Source organism: Carcharhinus amblyrhynchos, chromosome 8, assembly GCF_965287045.1.
Source record: "Carcharhinus amblyrhynchos chromosome 8, sCarAmb.v2.hapA, whole genome shotgun sequence".
Taxonomy (NCBI): Eukaryota; Metazoa; Chordata; class Chondrichthyes; order Carcharhiniformes; family Carcharhinidae; genus Carcharhinus; species Carcharhinus amblyrhynchos.
In genome coordinates this window covers 83,253,381-83,268,737 of record NC_137331.1, presented here as the reverse complement: position 1 = coordinate 83,268,737, position 15,357 = coordinate 83,253,381, and the positions used below count along the sequence as shown (strand labels likewise).

At 42.2% G+C, this 15,357-nt stretch overlaps 1 protein-coding gene across 4 annotated transcripts in view; it reads right to left on the bottom strand.

Annotated features, from left to right (window-relative positions):
• The window catches only part of LOC145346723 (copine-3-like), a 53,019-nt gene that overhangs the window by 5,772 nt on the left and 31,890 nt on the right, over nt 1-15,357 (bottom strand). For all 4 annotated transcript variants that reach the window (XM_080194367.1, XM_080194368.1, XM_080194366.1 and 1 more), the window contains 6 exons: nt 9,605-9,691; nt 6,430-6,489; nt 5,443-5,576; nt 4,153-4,207; nt 4,011-4,062; nt 388-521 (listed from right to left, as the gene is read on the bottom strand). In XM_080194367.1, coding sequence (XP_080050493.1) covers nt 388-521; nt 4,011-4,062; nt 4,153-4,207; nt 5,443-5,576; nt 6,430-6,489; nt 9,605-9,691 — 522 coding nt within the window. The remainder of the gene's footprint in view (nt 1-387; nt 522-4,010; nt 4,063-4,152; nt 4,208-5,442; nt 5,577-6,429; nt 6,490-9,604; nt 9,692-15,357) is intronic.

The window sequence follows — 15,357 nt, the reverse complement described above, 5'->3', positions numbered from 1 at the left end:
GCACCTGGAGCAAACTCATGCAGGCATGGAGAGAATGTGCAAACACCACACAGCCACCAAGGCCGGAATCGAACTCGGTACCCTAATGTTGTGAGGCAGCAGTGCTAGCCACTGTGCCATCCAGGGTGACTTCAGCTAAAGAGAAAAATATTGATCCAGGATCCTTCATCCTCCCGAAATACTGATACTATGATTACAGAACAGCAATCGCTCTGTCATTGTCCTAAACCTTTAACCCTTTGTTATTAATGATCTTTGAAATGCTAAACAAAAGTGCGACAACTTTCTGCCCATTCTAGTTTTGTGTACACAATTCCTCACCGAGACATTACCTGTTAAAGCAGCTTTATTAACAGTGGATCTAACTGTAGATGTAAAATAACTTACTGAAGCTTTTGGCTGCTGTGCTGCTACAGCTGCAAATCTTCCCACATGGTTGATTATTGGAGAGAAGTTTGTGGGTCCATATAACTTGACTTGAGTAAGACAATTGTAGTAGGCATCGGCTATCCCCTGCACCCCTAAAGAATCCAATCAGTAACAAAATATTAATAAATTAGTCCATTAAACCTTCATTTTGGTGCCACTTTAACTTCAGTCTCAAGTTCCACAAGACACAGGATAGTGTCCCAACTGTGTTCTATCACAAGATAGCAAGAGATAATTGTTATTTAAGCAATCATAATAAACAAATTGCACGCTCGGAATTTCCTTGAACTCAATGCTTCTAAGAATCAGGAAATGCCGTGGAATGCAACAATCTACAATTGGTAGTGAGTTTTTTTAAAAAAACATCTCTGAAGATCTTGATTATGCAAGAGAAATGACCTAAGTTTCAAAGTGGCAGCTACTCAGCTTCATGAGTTATAACTGGAATGCACATTTGTGCTATTTTCCAGAAGAGTTACTGCTTCACATGAACATGTGTGCTGTGTGCTTTCATTTGGGGAAGGTAATTTTTTAAAAACACTTTCTTTTCCCCAATCTTTACTTCACTAGAAACAACAAACAAAACTGCAGGATCTTGCTTACTTCTCTGCCATACAAGTTTTCAGAATACATTCATTCAATAAATCACTTAAATAAATTTAGGGCAACACGGTGGCACAGTGGTTAGCATTGCTGCTTCACAGAACCAGGGAACTGGGTTCAATTCCAGTCTTGGGTGACTGTGTGGAGTTTGCACATTCTCCCCCTTGTCTGCATGGATTTCTTCCAGGTGCTCCAGTTTCCTTCCACATTCCAAAGATGTGCAGGTTAGGAGAACTGACATGCTAAATTGCTCCTTCATGTCCTAAGATACATAGATTAGATGGATTAGCCACACGTAATTGCACAAAGTTAAGGGGATGGGGTGGGCCTGGGAAAGGTGCTCTTTTGGAGAGTCAGTGTAGGTTCTTTGGCTCAAATGTCCTCCTTTTGTAGAGTGGGGATTCTGTGGTTCAGTAGCTTTAAGAATAAAGATAAGAGCATAACTGTCAGTTCAGCTCATTTCTCAATATCCTCAAGAGTCAAATGGCTCTGGGTGTAAATCCCAATTCACAGCTTCAGCGTGACTAGTCTGGGTCTTCAGTACATTACTGAAGGTATGCTACTTTGTCAAAAGATGAGATGGGAAACTGTGCTTCTGTCTTTCTGTTTATATATGAAAGGCCCTCTTGCATTTTTCAAGAGGAACATGGAGTTTTTCCCCAGTATTCAGACAAACATTTTTCTCCTCACTAAACACCACAAAAACAAGATTATCCAGTCGGTCATCTTAATTGGTCTGACCTTGCTATTATTCTATCAGCTACACAACAATCACTACACTTCAAAAGCAATTCATTGAAAGTGTAAGGTTTGGAAATATCGTCAGGAACAGACAAAAGATCAGTATAAATTCAAGGCCATTCTTTCTAAAGACGGTGTCAATTTTATAAACCAGTTAAGGGAGCAGCATGGGAGACATTAAATATTTAAAATTTAAAAGTCAGTTTAACTTGAAAGAAAGAGTTGCAGGATATATTTTTAACATGAATACCTTCACCACAGCAATAGTGCTAATTAATACTTTGAAAATTTATAAAGATCTAGAGGCAGTGGAACTGTAAATAAACATTAATATTTTGATACTGAATCAAATTCAGATGCTACCGAGATATACCATTTGGCTGGTCCATCAATGTACCTAGGACAACTTCTCTCTTCATGTTAGATACAATTATTTAAACTTATTTACATGCATCCTCCTTTTACCATAGGGCAAAATAACACAAAAAAGTCATATCTCTAGAAATTCTTTATTCTGAACCAAAACAACAGAATTGGGGACATTATAAATGGCAAATGGAATTTAATGTTGGCAAGTGTGAGGTGGTCCACTTTGGTAGGAAGAATGGTAGGAAGGACTATTACTTACGTGGCGAAAAACTGCAGCAGGCGACGGTGCAGAGGGACCTCGGGGTCCTTGTGCATGAGTCGCAAAAACCCAGCTTGCAGGTGCAGCAGGTGGTCAGGAAGGCGAATGGGATGCTGGCCTTCATAGCGAGGGGGATTGAATATAAAAGTAGGGAGGTCTTGCTGCAGCTGTATAGGGCATTGGTGAGGCCGCAGCTGGAGTACTGTGTGCAGTTTTGGGCGCCGCACCTGCGCAAGGATATTTTGGCCCTGGAGGGAGTGCAGAGGAGGTTTACTAGGCTGATACCGGAGTTGAGGGGATTGAGCTATGAGGAGAGGCTGAATAAACTAGGCTTGTACTCGTTAGAGTTTAGAAGAATGAGGGGAGATCTCATTGAGACGTATAAGATGATGAATGGGATGGATAGGATAGAGGTGGAAAGACTCTTCCCGCTCAAAAAAGACAGTAGGACTAGGGGGCACAGCCTCAAGATAAAGGGGAGGCGGTTTAGAACGGAGTTGAGGAGGAACTTCTTCACTCAAAGGGTGGTGAATCTCTGGAATTCTCTGCCCGTTGAAGTGGTGGAGGCTGCCTCGCTAAATATTTTTAAGAAGCGGGTTGATGGGTTCTTGATAAGAGAGGGGATTAAGGGTTATGGGGAGAGGGCGGGAAAGTGGAACTGAGCCACAACAGATCAGCCATGATCTTATTGAATGGCGGGGCAGGCTCGAAGGGCTAGATGGCCTACTCCTGCTCCTATTTCTTATGTTCTTATGTTCTTATTAGAAGCTTTAGTTACTAAACTAAAATAGCACTTTTGCAGCAACCAGAAGTCCCAAAGACCAACAACATAAGTCAATCCTCAAATGAGGTTCTGTTGAAGGAGGGTGAGGAACAGTGGAACAAATTAAAAACCAAAAATGTCAAGGTGCTAATAACATTTGGATTAATTTACGAGCCACACACAAATCTGTACAGGGACAACAGATCAGAGGTTTAACTGCACGGCTGAAAAAAAATTGTGTGGGAGGCAGGTGTTTCATTTCAAGGGGTGCTGTCACCAGTAATGGGGAATGAGGAAGTTGTTCCATTGGGACAAGTTCAACTTAAACTGGGCTGAGATCAGTGTCCTGGTGAATCAAGTAGCTAGTGCAATAGACAAGTCTTCAAACCAAGGAGGAGAAACTGAAGATTCAGGGTAAATTTGTAAGTCCAAAAATAAAAGTCAAGACTGTGGAATAGCAATTTGGGTACAATAAATCAGATTGTGTCAGGAAGTGACAGAGTGTTAATAACTGGTAATAGGACACATTAGCAGAAATAGTCTAAAGTTAAAATTAAACATGCCATATCATGAATTCTTTGAACATTTAGATAAGATAGATGTTCTCTTATAAAGGAAAGGTTGAGCAGGTTAAGTCTATACTCAGAAAAATATTCATAACTCATGAGGAGTTGATGTTTTAAAGGTGACCTTTAACACAGGAATCAATTATTTTCATGTCACATGACAACAAAGTAGTGCCATGTGAACAGCTTTACATGTTAGTTGGAATTGCATCATTACTTTAACAACATCTTACCCTTCATCCTCCCCTTGTAAATAACTATTATAAAATATGTTTCATACCTCCACAAAACGGGTTTTCAGGGTTGAAGTTAAGTGGAAATTCGTGAGATACCTATAGGAAAAATGCCATTGCATAGGATGACTTGTACAGAGAAATAAAGTATTTGAATATATCTTTTATACAAATGGCCTATTTTTTTACCTGCCAGGTCGGGGGTATCTGTGCACCAAATCCAAATGCTGGGAATAATTTGTCTCTGTAAATATATAACCATAATTAGACAAATTACTGGAGAAAATGTATACATAATTGAGTGCAAATTATTCTAGCGTTAACATGTAATAAATAACCCCACACATTAGAAGCTAGATAACCAAATTGTGATACACAAATTATTGTAAGTTAGTTTCAAAAAGCGATCTTGGCTGATAGAGTTGCTCCATAAACTGCCCCATCAAGGACTGTAAAGACAGAATCTGAATTTTAATGGCAATTGAAACAAAAAGTTACTAGGTCTCACGGGTGTTACAAAAGCATAGTCAAATGTAAAAATCTGGGGGAGTGACTCTCCCACTCCGCTGTGCTGCTTTTGTAGCACAGAGGGCTGGGAGACTCAAGTGGAGGCCATTACACGGGCACCATCAGCTCTGCGCCAGAAATCGGAATCCTAAGACTGAAGTCCCTGGGCCCTCTATCATTCTCCCCGCCCCCAGAGTATTTCACTCCAGTGGGGTTTACTCTTGCTCCCCACTAACTGGAAGCTGCAGGCCTGACCCCACTGGAATGAAGGGAGGCCATTGAGTCTTCCCCCCCACCAAGAAGATTGGGTGCTGGGGGCTGCCCCTGGGCATTGCCACCTTGGCAATGCCAGACTGTGTCCTCTGGTGCTGCCCAAAGGGAAAGTGCCAAAACCCAGGGACACTGCCCACTGGACATCAGGGCCTCTGGGGAGGGAGATCAGTCGGGATGAGGAGACCCGCTGCCACTCTGTAATTGAGCTGGGTGACAGAGGGAAGTTAGGCCAGCAATCGGGACTGGCAATTGAGGTTGGTCAGCGATCGGGAGACCAGTGTTGTGGGCTACTGTGCCAATTTCAGCGCTGACAGATCGGAGAACGCGCAGTGCCACTCAGTGCTATGCTGCCAGTCTCTCCAGCGGAAATAGGCCTTGGCCATTGATTTTCAGCATGATTCATGTGAGTGCACTTTGGAGACTCGTTTTGAAATTCCTGCTGAAAAATGCAGCATTAGAATTTTCTTGGGAGAATTGCTCCCCTGGAGTCTCTCAATACTCTATTTTAGTGTTATATTTCCATAAAAAGTTTTCAAAATTTTTTTTACTAACATCAGATAGGCACTCGAAACATGGTCATACATACAGGTCAGCATTATATAGCTTTTATCTTCAATTAGATGATAGAATTATCTACTATAGCTTTGAGAAGCTGGAAACGAAACACAGTAAGTTGACAAAGATAAAGAAATTCATTACGTATCATAGTCTTGAATGATTATTCCAATGGCCCAGATTGCCATTAGGTATTCATTATATCCATTGGGATTTATAAAATGTAGAGAGTTGGGTGTACGTGGATCTCCATTAGAGGCAGTGAAATCAATACCAACCTGCAATTGTAAACATGAAAACAATTACTGGAAGAATGAAGTGAAGCATATAGACTTTTGCATTAATAATCATCTTCTAAAAAAACTATGTTTAAATAGTATAGGAACACTTACGGTCAGAATTAACACTTTACTTATCCAACGAACAGTCTAAAATGCTTTTGTATCAAACACTGATTGATAAATTAAAATCTCCATTTTTAACAATTGTTTTACTAGGATACTTGGATGAACATTCCTGTAAATTGAGCATCATGAGGTACTTAGATGAGCAATTTATTTGCTCAGCAAGCTTTAAGTAAGTATAGCTAGCTTCCAAACATTTTTTTCTGGTAATGTAAAATAAAGTTTATTTATTAGTCACAAGTATCCTTACATTAACACTGCAATGAAGTTACTGTGAAATTCCCCTAGTCACCACAGTCTGGCGCCTGTTTGGGTCAATGCACCTAACCAGCATGTCTTTCAGGCTGTGGGAGGAAACTGGAGCACCCGGAGGAAACCCATGCAGACGCAGGGAGGAAGTGCAAACTCCACACAGACAATCTCGAAGCCAAAACTGAACCTGGGTCCCTGGCACTGTGAGGCAGCAATGCTAACCACCGTGCCACCCTATGGTATCAAAACGAAAAGAAAATCGCAGTGGGATTAAAATTAAGGACAAAAAGACAAGATATACACATTTGGAATACCAAAGGCACACGTAATTTAGCAAAATTGTTAACGCCATGTCAGTATCAGCTCTAGTTCCTACAACTATAATATTTCATGGCCTTCTGCTTTGAGAATTTGAATAGACCGATCATTCACCAAATATATATTTGCTCATTTCATCAACAGGATATGTACTTACAGTAAAGTTCAGTTGACAACCACCCATGACGTAATCCAGGAAAGTGTACTCTTTCACGATCTGCAAATTAAACTCTGTTTTAGTTCTTCAAAAATCAAATGCTGTTTTACCTCAGGTTTTTCCAAAGTAATTTCTAGAACATTTCTACATGACAGGAAAATAGGATCTGCACAGAGGAATCTGAGTCCCACTTCTTCCTTTCACTTTCTATAATGCAAAAAATGATGATCGAATGGTGTTGATTGAAAATAAATACCGTTTCATTGAATCTCTACGGTGCAGAAGGAGGCTATTCAACCCATCGAGCCTGTACCAACAACAATCTCCCCCGTCCCCATCCCCCTAACCCCTTGTATTTTACCCTGCTAATCTCCCTGAAACTAAGGAACCATTTATCATGGCCAATCAACCTAACTCACACATCTTTGAACCGAGATGGGAAACCAGAGCACCTAGAGGAAAACTAAGCAAACAGGGGAGAACATGCAAACTTCTCACAGATAGTCACCCAAGGCCGGAATTGAACCTGGGTCCCTGGTGCTGTGAGGCAGCTGTGCTAACCACTTTGCCACCATGCTGCCCATTACAGTTGATGTGTTCCAGAGAGACAAAGGCATTTATTTTTGCACAAAAGGAACACAAACACCAGCTCTAGGGGCAAAAATTAATGAAAAACAAATATCAGGGGCATGAGTTTGTAAAAAGATTTCATAATATCCCAGAATCGTAGAATCCCCACAGTGAAGATGTGTCATCTGGCCCATCAGGCCTGCACTGACTCTTACCCAGGCTTACCCCATAACCCTACATATTTACCCCACTAATCCCCATGGGACACTACAGAGCAATTTAACGTGGCCAATCAACCTAACCTGCACATATTTGAAATGTGGAAGGAAGGAGAAACCCACACAGACACGGGGAAGACATGCAAATACCTCACATTGTTCCTTTTACTAAGACTTCAGGATCCTAGGTTCGGATTCAACTACTTCACTCTCCGTTTTCGCTCTCCACGTGCAGGGGAAGTTTTGTTTTACACAGAGCGTGGTGGTGGCCTGGAATGCACTACTAAGTGAGGTGGTTGAGGCAGATATGTTAGCGACATTTGAGACTTATCTGGATAGACATATGAACAGACAGGGAATAGAGGGCTACAGACAATCGGTCTAGACAGGACAACATGATCGGCGCAGGCTTGGAGAGCTGAAGGGCTGTTCTTTGCTCTCTTTGTTTGTTGTTCTCTTATATGAAGAATTCTATCATATTATGGCTGCTTTTCCCCAAGGGAAGATTCCACATTAATTAATCTTTTCTCATTGTATTATACTCAGACTAGAATAACCTGTTCTCCTTTTGGTTTAGCTCACTCTTCCAGACATTGTCAACTCTGCACTTTGAAGCTGGACTTCAATCGGAGAATCAACAGAATCTGCTGCTGCAGTAAGTTTTAAATTCTGCCTTTGGCTTCCAAACCTTTCTCTGGAGTTTTTTCTGGAGATTTTTCTTCTGCAGCTTCTTTTAGATCAGAATGCTTTGTTGATTTTTTTCAGTTTTCTAGCATTTCAGTTTATTTCTACATTCTAACGAGGTTCTGTGATTTTAGTCCCTTGCTGCCACTGTTGTGGGGTGTTTGTATCAGATCAGTGCATCATAAAAGAAGTGCCCGTAGTCTGTCTCAGGTTAACAATAAGTCTTTATTAACAACTATAACTATTTACACATGTACAGTGAAGGGTACAAGCTAGGAACTATCTTCAGGCTTAGGTCTACCTGCGTCTCTGCTCAACATCGCATTGACCCCTGGGTCTGGATCATGTGCCTTCTTCCATCACCGTGTGGGCGGTACTGTACTCAGTCCCACATTAACCATCTATCTACCAGACCTTTATACTACAAAAAAAATGGCAGATAGTGTTTATCTGCATTTCACCAAAAGATTCTGATGTCCCAATATCCCTACCACTTTGATATTTTGGCCTTGGAGGGAGTGCAGAGGAGGTTTACTAGGCTGATACCGGAGTTGAGGGGGTTGAGCTATGAGGAGAGGCTGAATAAACTAGGCTTGTACTCGTTAGAGTTTAGAAGAATGAGGGGAGATCTCATTGAGACGTATAAGATGATGAATGGGATGGATAGGGTAGAGGTGGAAAGACTCTTCCCGCTCAAAAAAGACAGTAGGACTAGGGGGCACAGCCTCAAGATAAAGGGGAGGCGGTTTAGAACGGAGTTGAGAAGGAACTTCTTCACTCAAAGGGTGGTGAATCTCTGGAATTCTCTGCCCGTTGAAGTGGTGGAGGCTGCCTCGCTAAATATTTTTAAGACGCGGGTTGATGGGTTTTTGATAGGAGAGGGGATTAAGGGTTATGGGGAGAGGGCGGGAAAGTGGAACTGAGCAGCGACAGATCAGCCATGATCTTATTGAATGGCGGGGCAGGCTCGAAGGGCTGGATGGCCTACTCCTGCTCCTATTTCTTATGTTCTTATGTTCACAACTAGTCCTCATACCCACATCTCCAAAAATTCCCAAATTTCAAACTTCCAATTTTTTCCTATATGTTTTTCTCTCCTTCTTCCTTTTCATTTTTTTTCTTGCCATCCTCTCCTTTGGCCAGCATTTCCCCTATTCCATCTCTCTTCATCCATCTTTCTCACCAACCCAATGCCTCCTCCTATCCCCTCTGCCACCTTCCTCATATGTTACAGTTAACCCTCCCAATCAGCCTCTGGCACCTGCTTCACTGTTTTCCAGTACTCCGCTGGGAAAACAGCAGCTTACTTTTTAAAGCACCATTATGTACATAAACGTCTTTGCCAAATAAACAGGTAGCAAACAGACTGTCTGCATAAAAACCAAGCTGCTGACTCAAATGCTGCAAAATTGACAATGATGCAGCTGCAGTCCTTGGAGCCTGAAACAGAGCTGCTGGGGCTGAAGGACACCACTTGGATGAAAACTAAGTAGCAGCAGTGGTTTCAGGCACAAAACTGAGGGTAATTGTTGTGGCAGGATGGAGTGCGAGAAAAGAAAAGACTGGGAGTAAGAAAGTGAGACTTAATAAAGCCAAAAGAAAGGAATGAGAACAAAACAAAATAATAGCAGTACATTAAAACAATCACAGCAGCAATCAGGATTAAACACCTCAGTAACTAAATAAGGACTAACATTTCTTACCTGGCATAATTTAAAGCTCACTATTCCTGAGTTCTTGTAGCTTTTCTTTTTCTGTTTCTTCTTTGGGTTAATACATTCAAACTCTGCCTGCCAGAGAAATCCCATGGGCATTATGATTACATATCATAAGATCATAAAAAATTAAAATAATTCATTAAAATCACCAACTAAATTATAAAACCAAGGACAGTGTCAATAGATTACTGCAAACAGCCGATGTAACCTTAGTCAGGGTATTACCTCACAACGCTCTGCTAGAAATGAGAAGCAAAAAAAAATTTCAAAAGAGGAATGCTGTAATATTATATTAACCATTTTCCCCAAAATTTCTTTCCTTTCTCCTCACTCCACACACATACTACAATAACTACCTGCATTTACGTAGCACCTTCAGCTTAGCCTCTCAAGGTGCTTCCTAACAGAGCTATCAAACAAAATTTGTCACCTGTTATATAAAGATGTATTTGAAAGATGATCAAAAGCTTGGACGGATAGATGTCAACAAATGCCCTGCAGAAGGAGAGAGGGGTTATACAGTAGAGATTTGAAGAAAGAGAAATTCCAAAACTCAGGGTCTTGGTGAACGAGTCTTTAGTTTCCAAAGGTAGAGCAAATAAAATCAGGCCTGCATATGATTGGTGGAGAAAAGAGATGTAAAAGATCTGGGCGAAGGTATTAAAAAGGGATGGTCAACAAATCTGCAGAGGACACAAAGATAGGTAGGAAAGTAAGTTGACTAAGGCAGCTACAAAAGGATATAGACTGGTTTAATGAGTGGGCAAAGATCTGGCAAATGGAGGAAAATGAGGACATGAGATTGTTTTGGCAGATAAGGCAAAGGAGAATCCAAAGAGCTTCTACAAATACATAAAGGGCAAAAGAGTATCAAGGGAGAGAGTAGGGCCTCTTAAGGATCAACAAGGGCATCTATGTGCGGATCTACAAGAGATGGGCGAGATCCTAAATGAATATTTTTCATCAGTATTTACTGTTGAGTAAAGCATGGACGTTAGGGAATTTGGGGAAATAAATAGTGATGTATTGAGGAGTGTACATATTACAGAAGAGATGGTGCTGGAAGTCTTAAAGCGCATCAAGGTAGATAAATCCCCAGGACCTGATGAAGTGTATCCCAGGACATTGTGGGAAGCTAGAGAGTCCCCTGGTCGAGATATTTGAATCATCGGTAGTCACGGGTGAAGTGCCTGAAGATTGGACAGTGGCAAACGTTGTGCCTTTGTTTAAAAACGACTGCAGGGAAAAGCCTGGGAACTACAGGCCAGTGAGTCTCACATCTGTAGTGGGTAAGTTGTTGGAAGGTATTTTGAGAGACAGGATCTACAGGCATTTACAGGATCTACAGGCTAGGACTGATTAGGGACAGTCAGCATGACTTTGTGAGTGGAAAATCATGTCTCACAAGTTTGATTGAGTTTTTTGAAAGGATAATCAAGAAGGTAGATGAGGGCAGTGCAGTTGATGTTGTCAACATGGACTTTTGCAAGACCTTTGACAAGGTACCGCATCATAGGTTGTTGCATGAAGTTAAATGTCATGGGATCCAGGGTGAGGTATCTAAATAAATACAAAATTACTTCTTGACAGAAGCCAGAGGGTGGTTGCAGAGGGTTGTTTTTCAAACTGGAAGCCTGTGACCAGCAGTGTGTCTCAGGGATCAGTGCTGAGTCTACTGTTATTTGTCATTTATATTAATGATTTGGATGAGAATATAGGAGGCATGATTAGTAAGTTTGCAGATGACTCCAAGATTGGTGGCATAGTGGACAGTGAAGAAAGTTATCTCCAATTGCAACGGGATCTTGATCAATTGGGCCAGTGGGCTGACGAATGGCAGATGGAGTTTAATTTAGACAAATGCGAGGTAATGCATTTTGGTAAATTGAACCAGGGCAGGACTTACTCAGTTTATGGTAGGATGTTGGGGAGAGTTACAAAACAAAGAGATCTAGGGGTACATGTTCATAGCTCCTTGAAAGTGGAGTCACAGGTGGACAGAATGGTGAAGAAGGCATTCAGCATGCTTGGTTTCATCAGTCAGAACATTGAATTCAGGAGTTGGAATGTCTTGAAGTTGTTCAAGGGTTAGGGTTTGGTAAGGCCACACTTGGAATACTGTGTGCAATTCTGGTCAACCTATTATAGAAAGGATATTATTAAACTAGAAAGAGTGCAGAAAAGATTGACTAGAATGCTACTGGGACTTGATGGATTGAGTCATAAGGAGAGGATGAATAGACTGGGACTTTTTTCTCTGGAGCGTAGGAGCTGAGGGGTGATCTTATAGAGGTCCATAAAATAACAAGGGGCACAGATCAGCTAGGTAGTCAATATCGTTTCCCAAAGGTAAGGGAGTCTAAAACTAGAGGGCATGGGTTTAAGGTGAGAGGGGAGAGATACAAAAGTGTCCAGAGGGGCAATTTTTTCATGCAGAGGGTGGTGAGTGTCTGGAACAGGCTGCCAGAACTAGTAGTAGACGCAGGTACAATTTTGTCTTTTAAAAGGCACTTAGATAGTTACATGGGTACGATGGGTATAGAGGGATGTGGGCCAAATGCGGGCAATTGGGATTAGTTTAGGGGTTTTAAAAAAGGGCGGCACGGACAAGTCGGGCCAAAGGGTCTGGTTCCATGTTGTAAACCTCTATGACTATGTGGGAAAATGTCAAATTGTCCATTTTGACAGGAAGAATCAAAAAAGATTATCTAAATGGTGAGAAATTGCAGAATTCTAAGGGATCTGGGTGTCCCATTACATGAATCACAAAGTTTACTCTCCTTCATGAAATAACTCCATTCATACACTAGGTAACTAATTCATCAATGGCTAAAAATAGAGGTGTGAAAACGTGTAGTCAAAATTCTGGTGCAGACTTCTTCTGTGAAATCTGCAGAACTAATTGCCACACTTAAATATATCCTCAGTAACATAAGATGTCATGAGCAGCTTTAATAACATGGAACTATCCTAAGCACATGGGATTGCAGGTAATACCTTGAGATGGATAGAAAGTTGGTTAACAGATAGGAAGCAAAGAGTTGGCATAAATGGGTCTTTTTCTGAATGGCAGTCAGGGACTAATGGGGTTCTGCAGTCATCTGTGTTCAGACCCCAACTGTTCACATTATATACTAATGATTTGGAAGAGGGAACTGAATGTACTATCTTCAAATTTGCAGATGATACAAAGTTTGGTGGGAGGGTGAGCTGTGAGGAGGATGCAGACATGATTCAGCGTGATTTGGACAGGCTGAGTCTGTGGGTAGCTTGTGGGATTACTATCAAATAAACTGGTTGGACTTAAACCTGGTGTTGTCAGGCTTCTTACTGTGTGGGTATGTGCATGGCAGATGCTGTATAATGTGGATAAACGTGAGGTTATCCACTTTGGTAGCACTAAAAAGGAAGATGGATTACTTGAATGGGTGTAAATTAAGAGAGATGGATACTCATAAGAACATAAGAACATAAGAAATAGGAGCAGAAGTAGGCCATCTGGCCCTTCGAGCCTGCCCCGCCATTCAATAAGATCATGGCTGATCTGTCGTGGCTCAGTTCCACTTTCCCGCCCTCTCCCCATAACCCTTAATCCCTTCTCTTATCAAAAACCCATCAACCCGCTTCTTAAAAATATTTAGCGAGGCAGCCTCCACCACTTCAACGGGCAGAGAATTCCAGAGATTCACCACCCTTTGAGTGAAGAAGTTCCTCCTCAACTCCGTTCTGAACCGCCCCCCCTTTATCTTGAGGCTGTGCCCCCTAGTCCTACTGTCTTTTTTGAGCGGGAAGAGTCTTTCCACCTCTATCCTATCCATCCCATTCATCATCTTATACGTCTCAATGAGATCTCCCCTCATTCTTCTAAACTCTAACGAGTACAAGCCTAGTTTATTCAGCCTCTCCTCATAGCTCAACCCCCTCAACTCCGGTATCAGCCTAGTAAACCTCCTCTGCACTCCCTCCAAGGCCAAAATATCCTTGCGCAGGTGCGGCGCCCAAAACTGCACACAGTACTCCAGCTGCGGCCTCACCAATGCCCTATACAGCTGCAGCAAGACCTCCCTACTTTTATATTCAATCCCCCTCGCTATGAAGGCCAGCATCCCATTCGCCTTCCTGACCACCTGCTGCACCTGCACGCTGGGTTTTTGCGACTCATGCACAAGGACCCCGAGGTCCCTCTGCACCGTCGCCTGCTGCAGTTTTTCGCCACGTAAGTAATAGTCCTTCCTACCATTCTTCCTACCAAAGTGGACCACCTCACACTTGCCAACATTAAATTCCATTTGCCATTTCCTGGCCCATTCGCCCAGCCTATCTAGATCCTTCTGCAGACTCTCCACACCCTCCGCACAATTTGCCTTTCCCCCAATCTTGGTGTCATCAGCAAATTTCGACACCCTACACTCGGTTCCCTCCTCCAGATCATCTATATAAATGGTAAATAGCTGAGGCCCCAGCACCGACCCCTGGGGCACCCCACTAGTCACCAACCGCCAATCCGAATAGCACCCATTGACCCCCACTCTCTGCCTCCTATTTGACAACCAATCCTCTATCCACGCTAACACCCTACCCCCAACTCCATGTCCTCTGACCTTCTGCAGTAACCTCTTGTGAGGTACCTTATCAAACGCCTTCTGAAAATCCAGAAAGACCACATCCACCGGCTCTCCTCTATCCACCGCCCTAGACACATCCTCATAGAACTCCAGTAAATTTGTCAGACACGACTTCCCTTTAATGAAACCGTGTTGCGTCTGCCCTATCAAGCAATTCCCTTCAAGATGCCTCGCAATTTCCTCCTTAATGACGGATTCTAACATTTTACCTACCACAGACGTTAAACTAACCGGCCTGTAATTCCCCGCCTTTTGCCTGGCACCCTTCTTAAACAACGATCTCAACAAGATCTTGGAGTCGTTGTGCATCAGTCGTTGAAAATAAGCGTGGAGGTACCGCAAACAGTATAGAAGGCAAATGTCAGCCTTCATAGCAAGAGGATTTGAGTATAGGGATAGGGATGTTTTGCTGCAATTGTATAAGGCATTAGTGAGACTACATCTGGAGTATTGTATGCAATTTTGGTGTCCATATCTGAGGAAGGATGTCCTTGCTTTGGACAGAGTACAGCGAAGGTTTACCAGGCTGATTCCTGGGATGGCAGGTCTGTCATATGAGGAGAGACTAAGTCAGTTACGAATATACTCACTGGAGTTAAGAAGAGTGAGAGAGGATCTCAATAGAAAATTATTAAATTCTAACAGGGTTACACAGGATAGATTCAGAAAGAATGTTCCCAATGGTGGGAGAGTCTAGAACTAGGAGTTATTGTCTGAGGATAAGGGGTGAGGAGAAATTTCTTCACCCAGAGAATGGAAAACGTGTGGAATTCACTACCACAGAATGCAGTTGAGGCCAAAACGCTGTCTGATTTTAAGAAGAAATTAGATATAGCACTTTGGGTTAAAGGGATCAAGGGATATGGGGGGGCAGGCGCGAAGGACCAAATGGCCTCCTCCTGCTTCCAGTTTCTATGTTTCTATGAAATTACTAAAACACTAGATTGTACAGAAACAAGCAGCACATCACAGGGTCAAGTTATCTTAGTTCTCACCTATAAAATCTACAATATGTATTTGTAGCAGCTGGCCACATCATCATAGGCAAGCACTCAGAAAAATCACTATTATTTACATGCTTCACTGAATGCATCATTATGTCTTCTGCTCTTC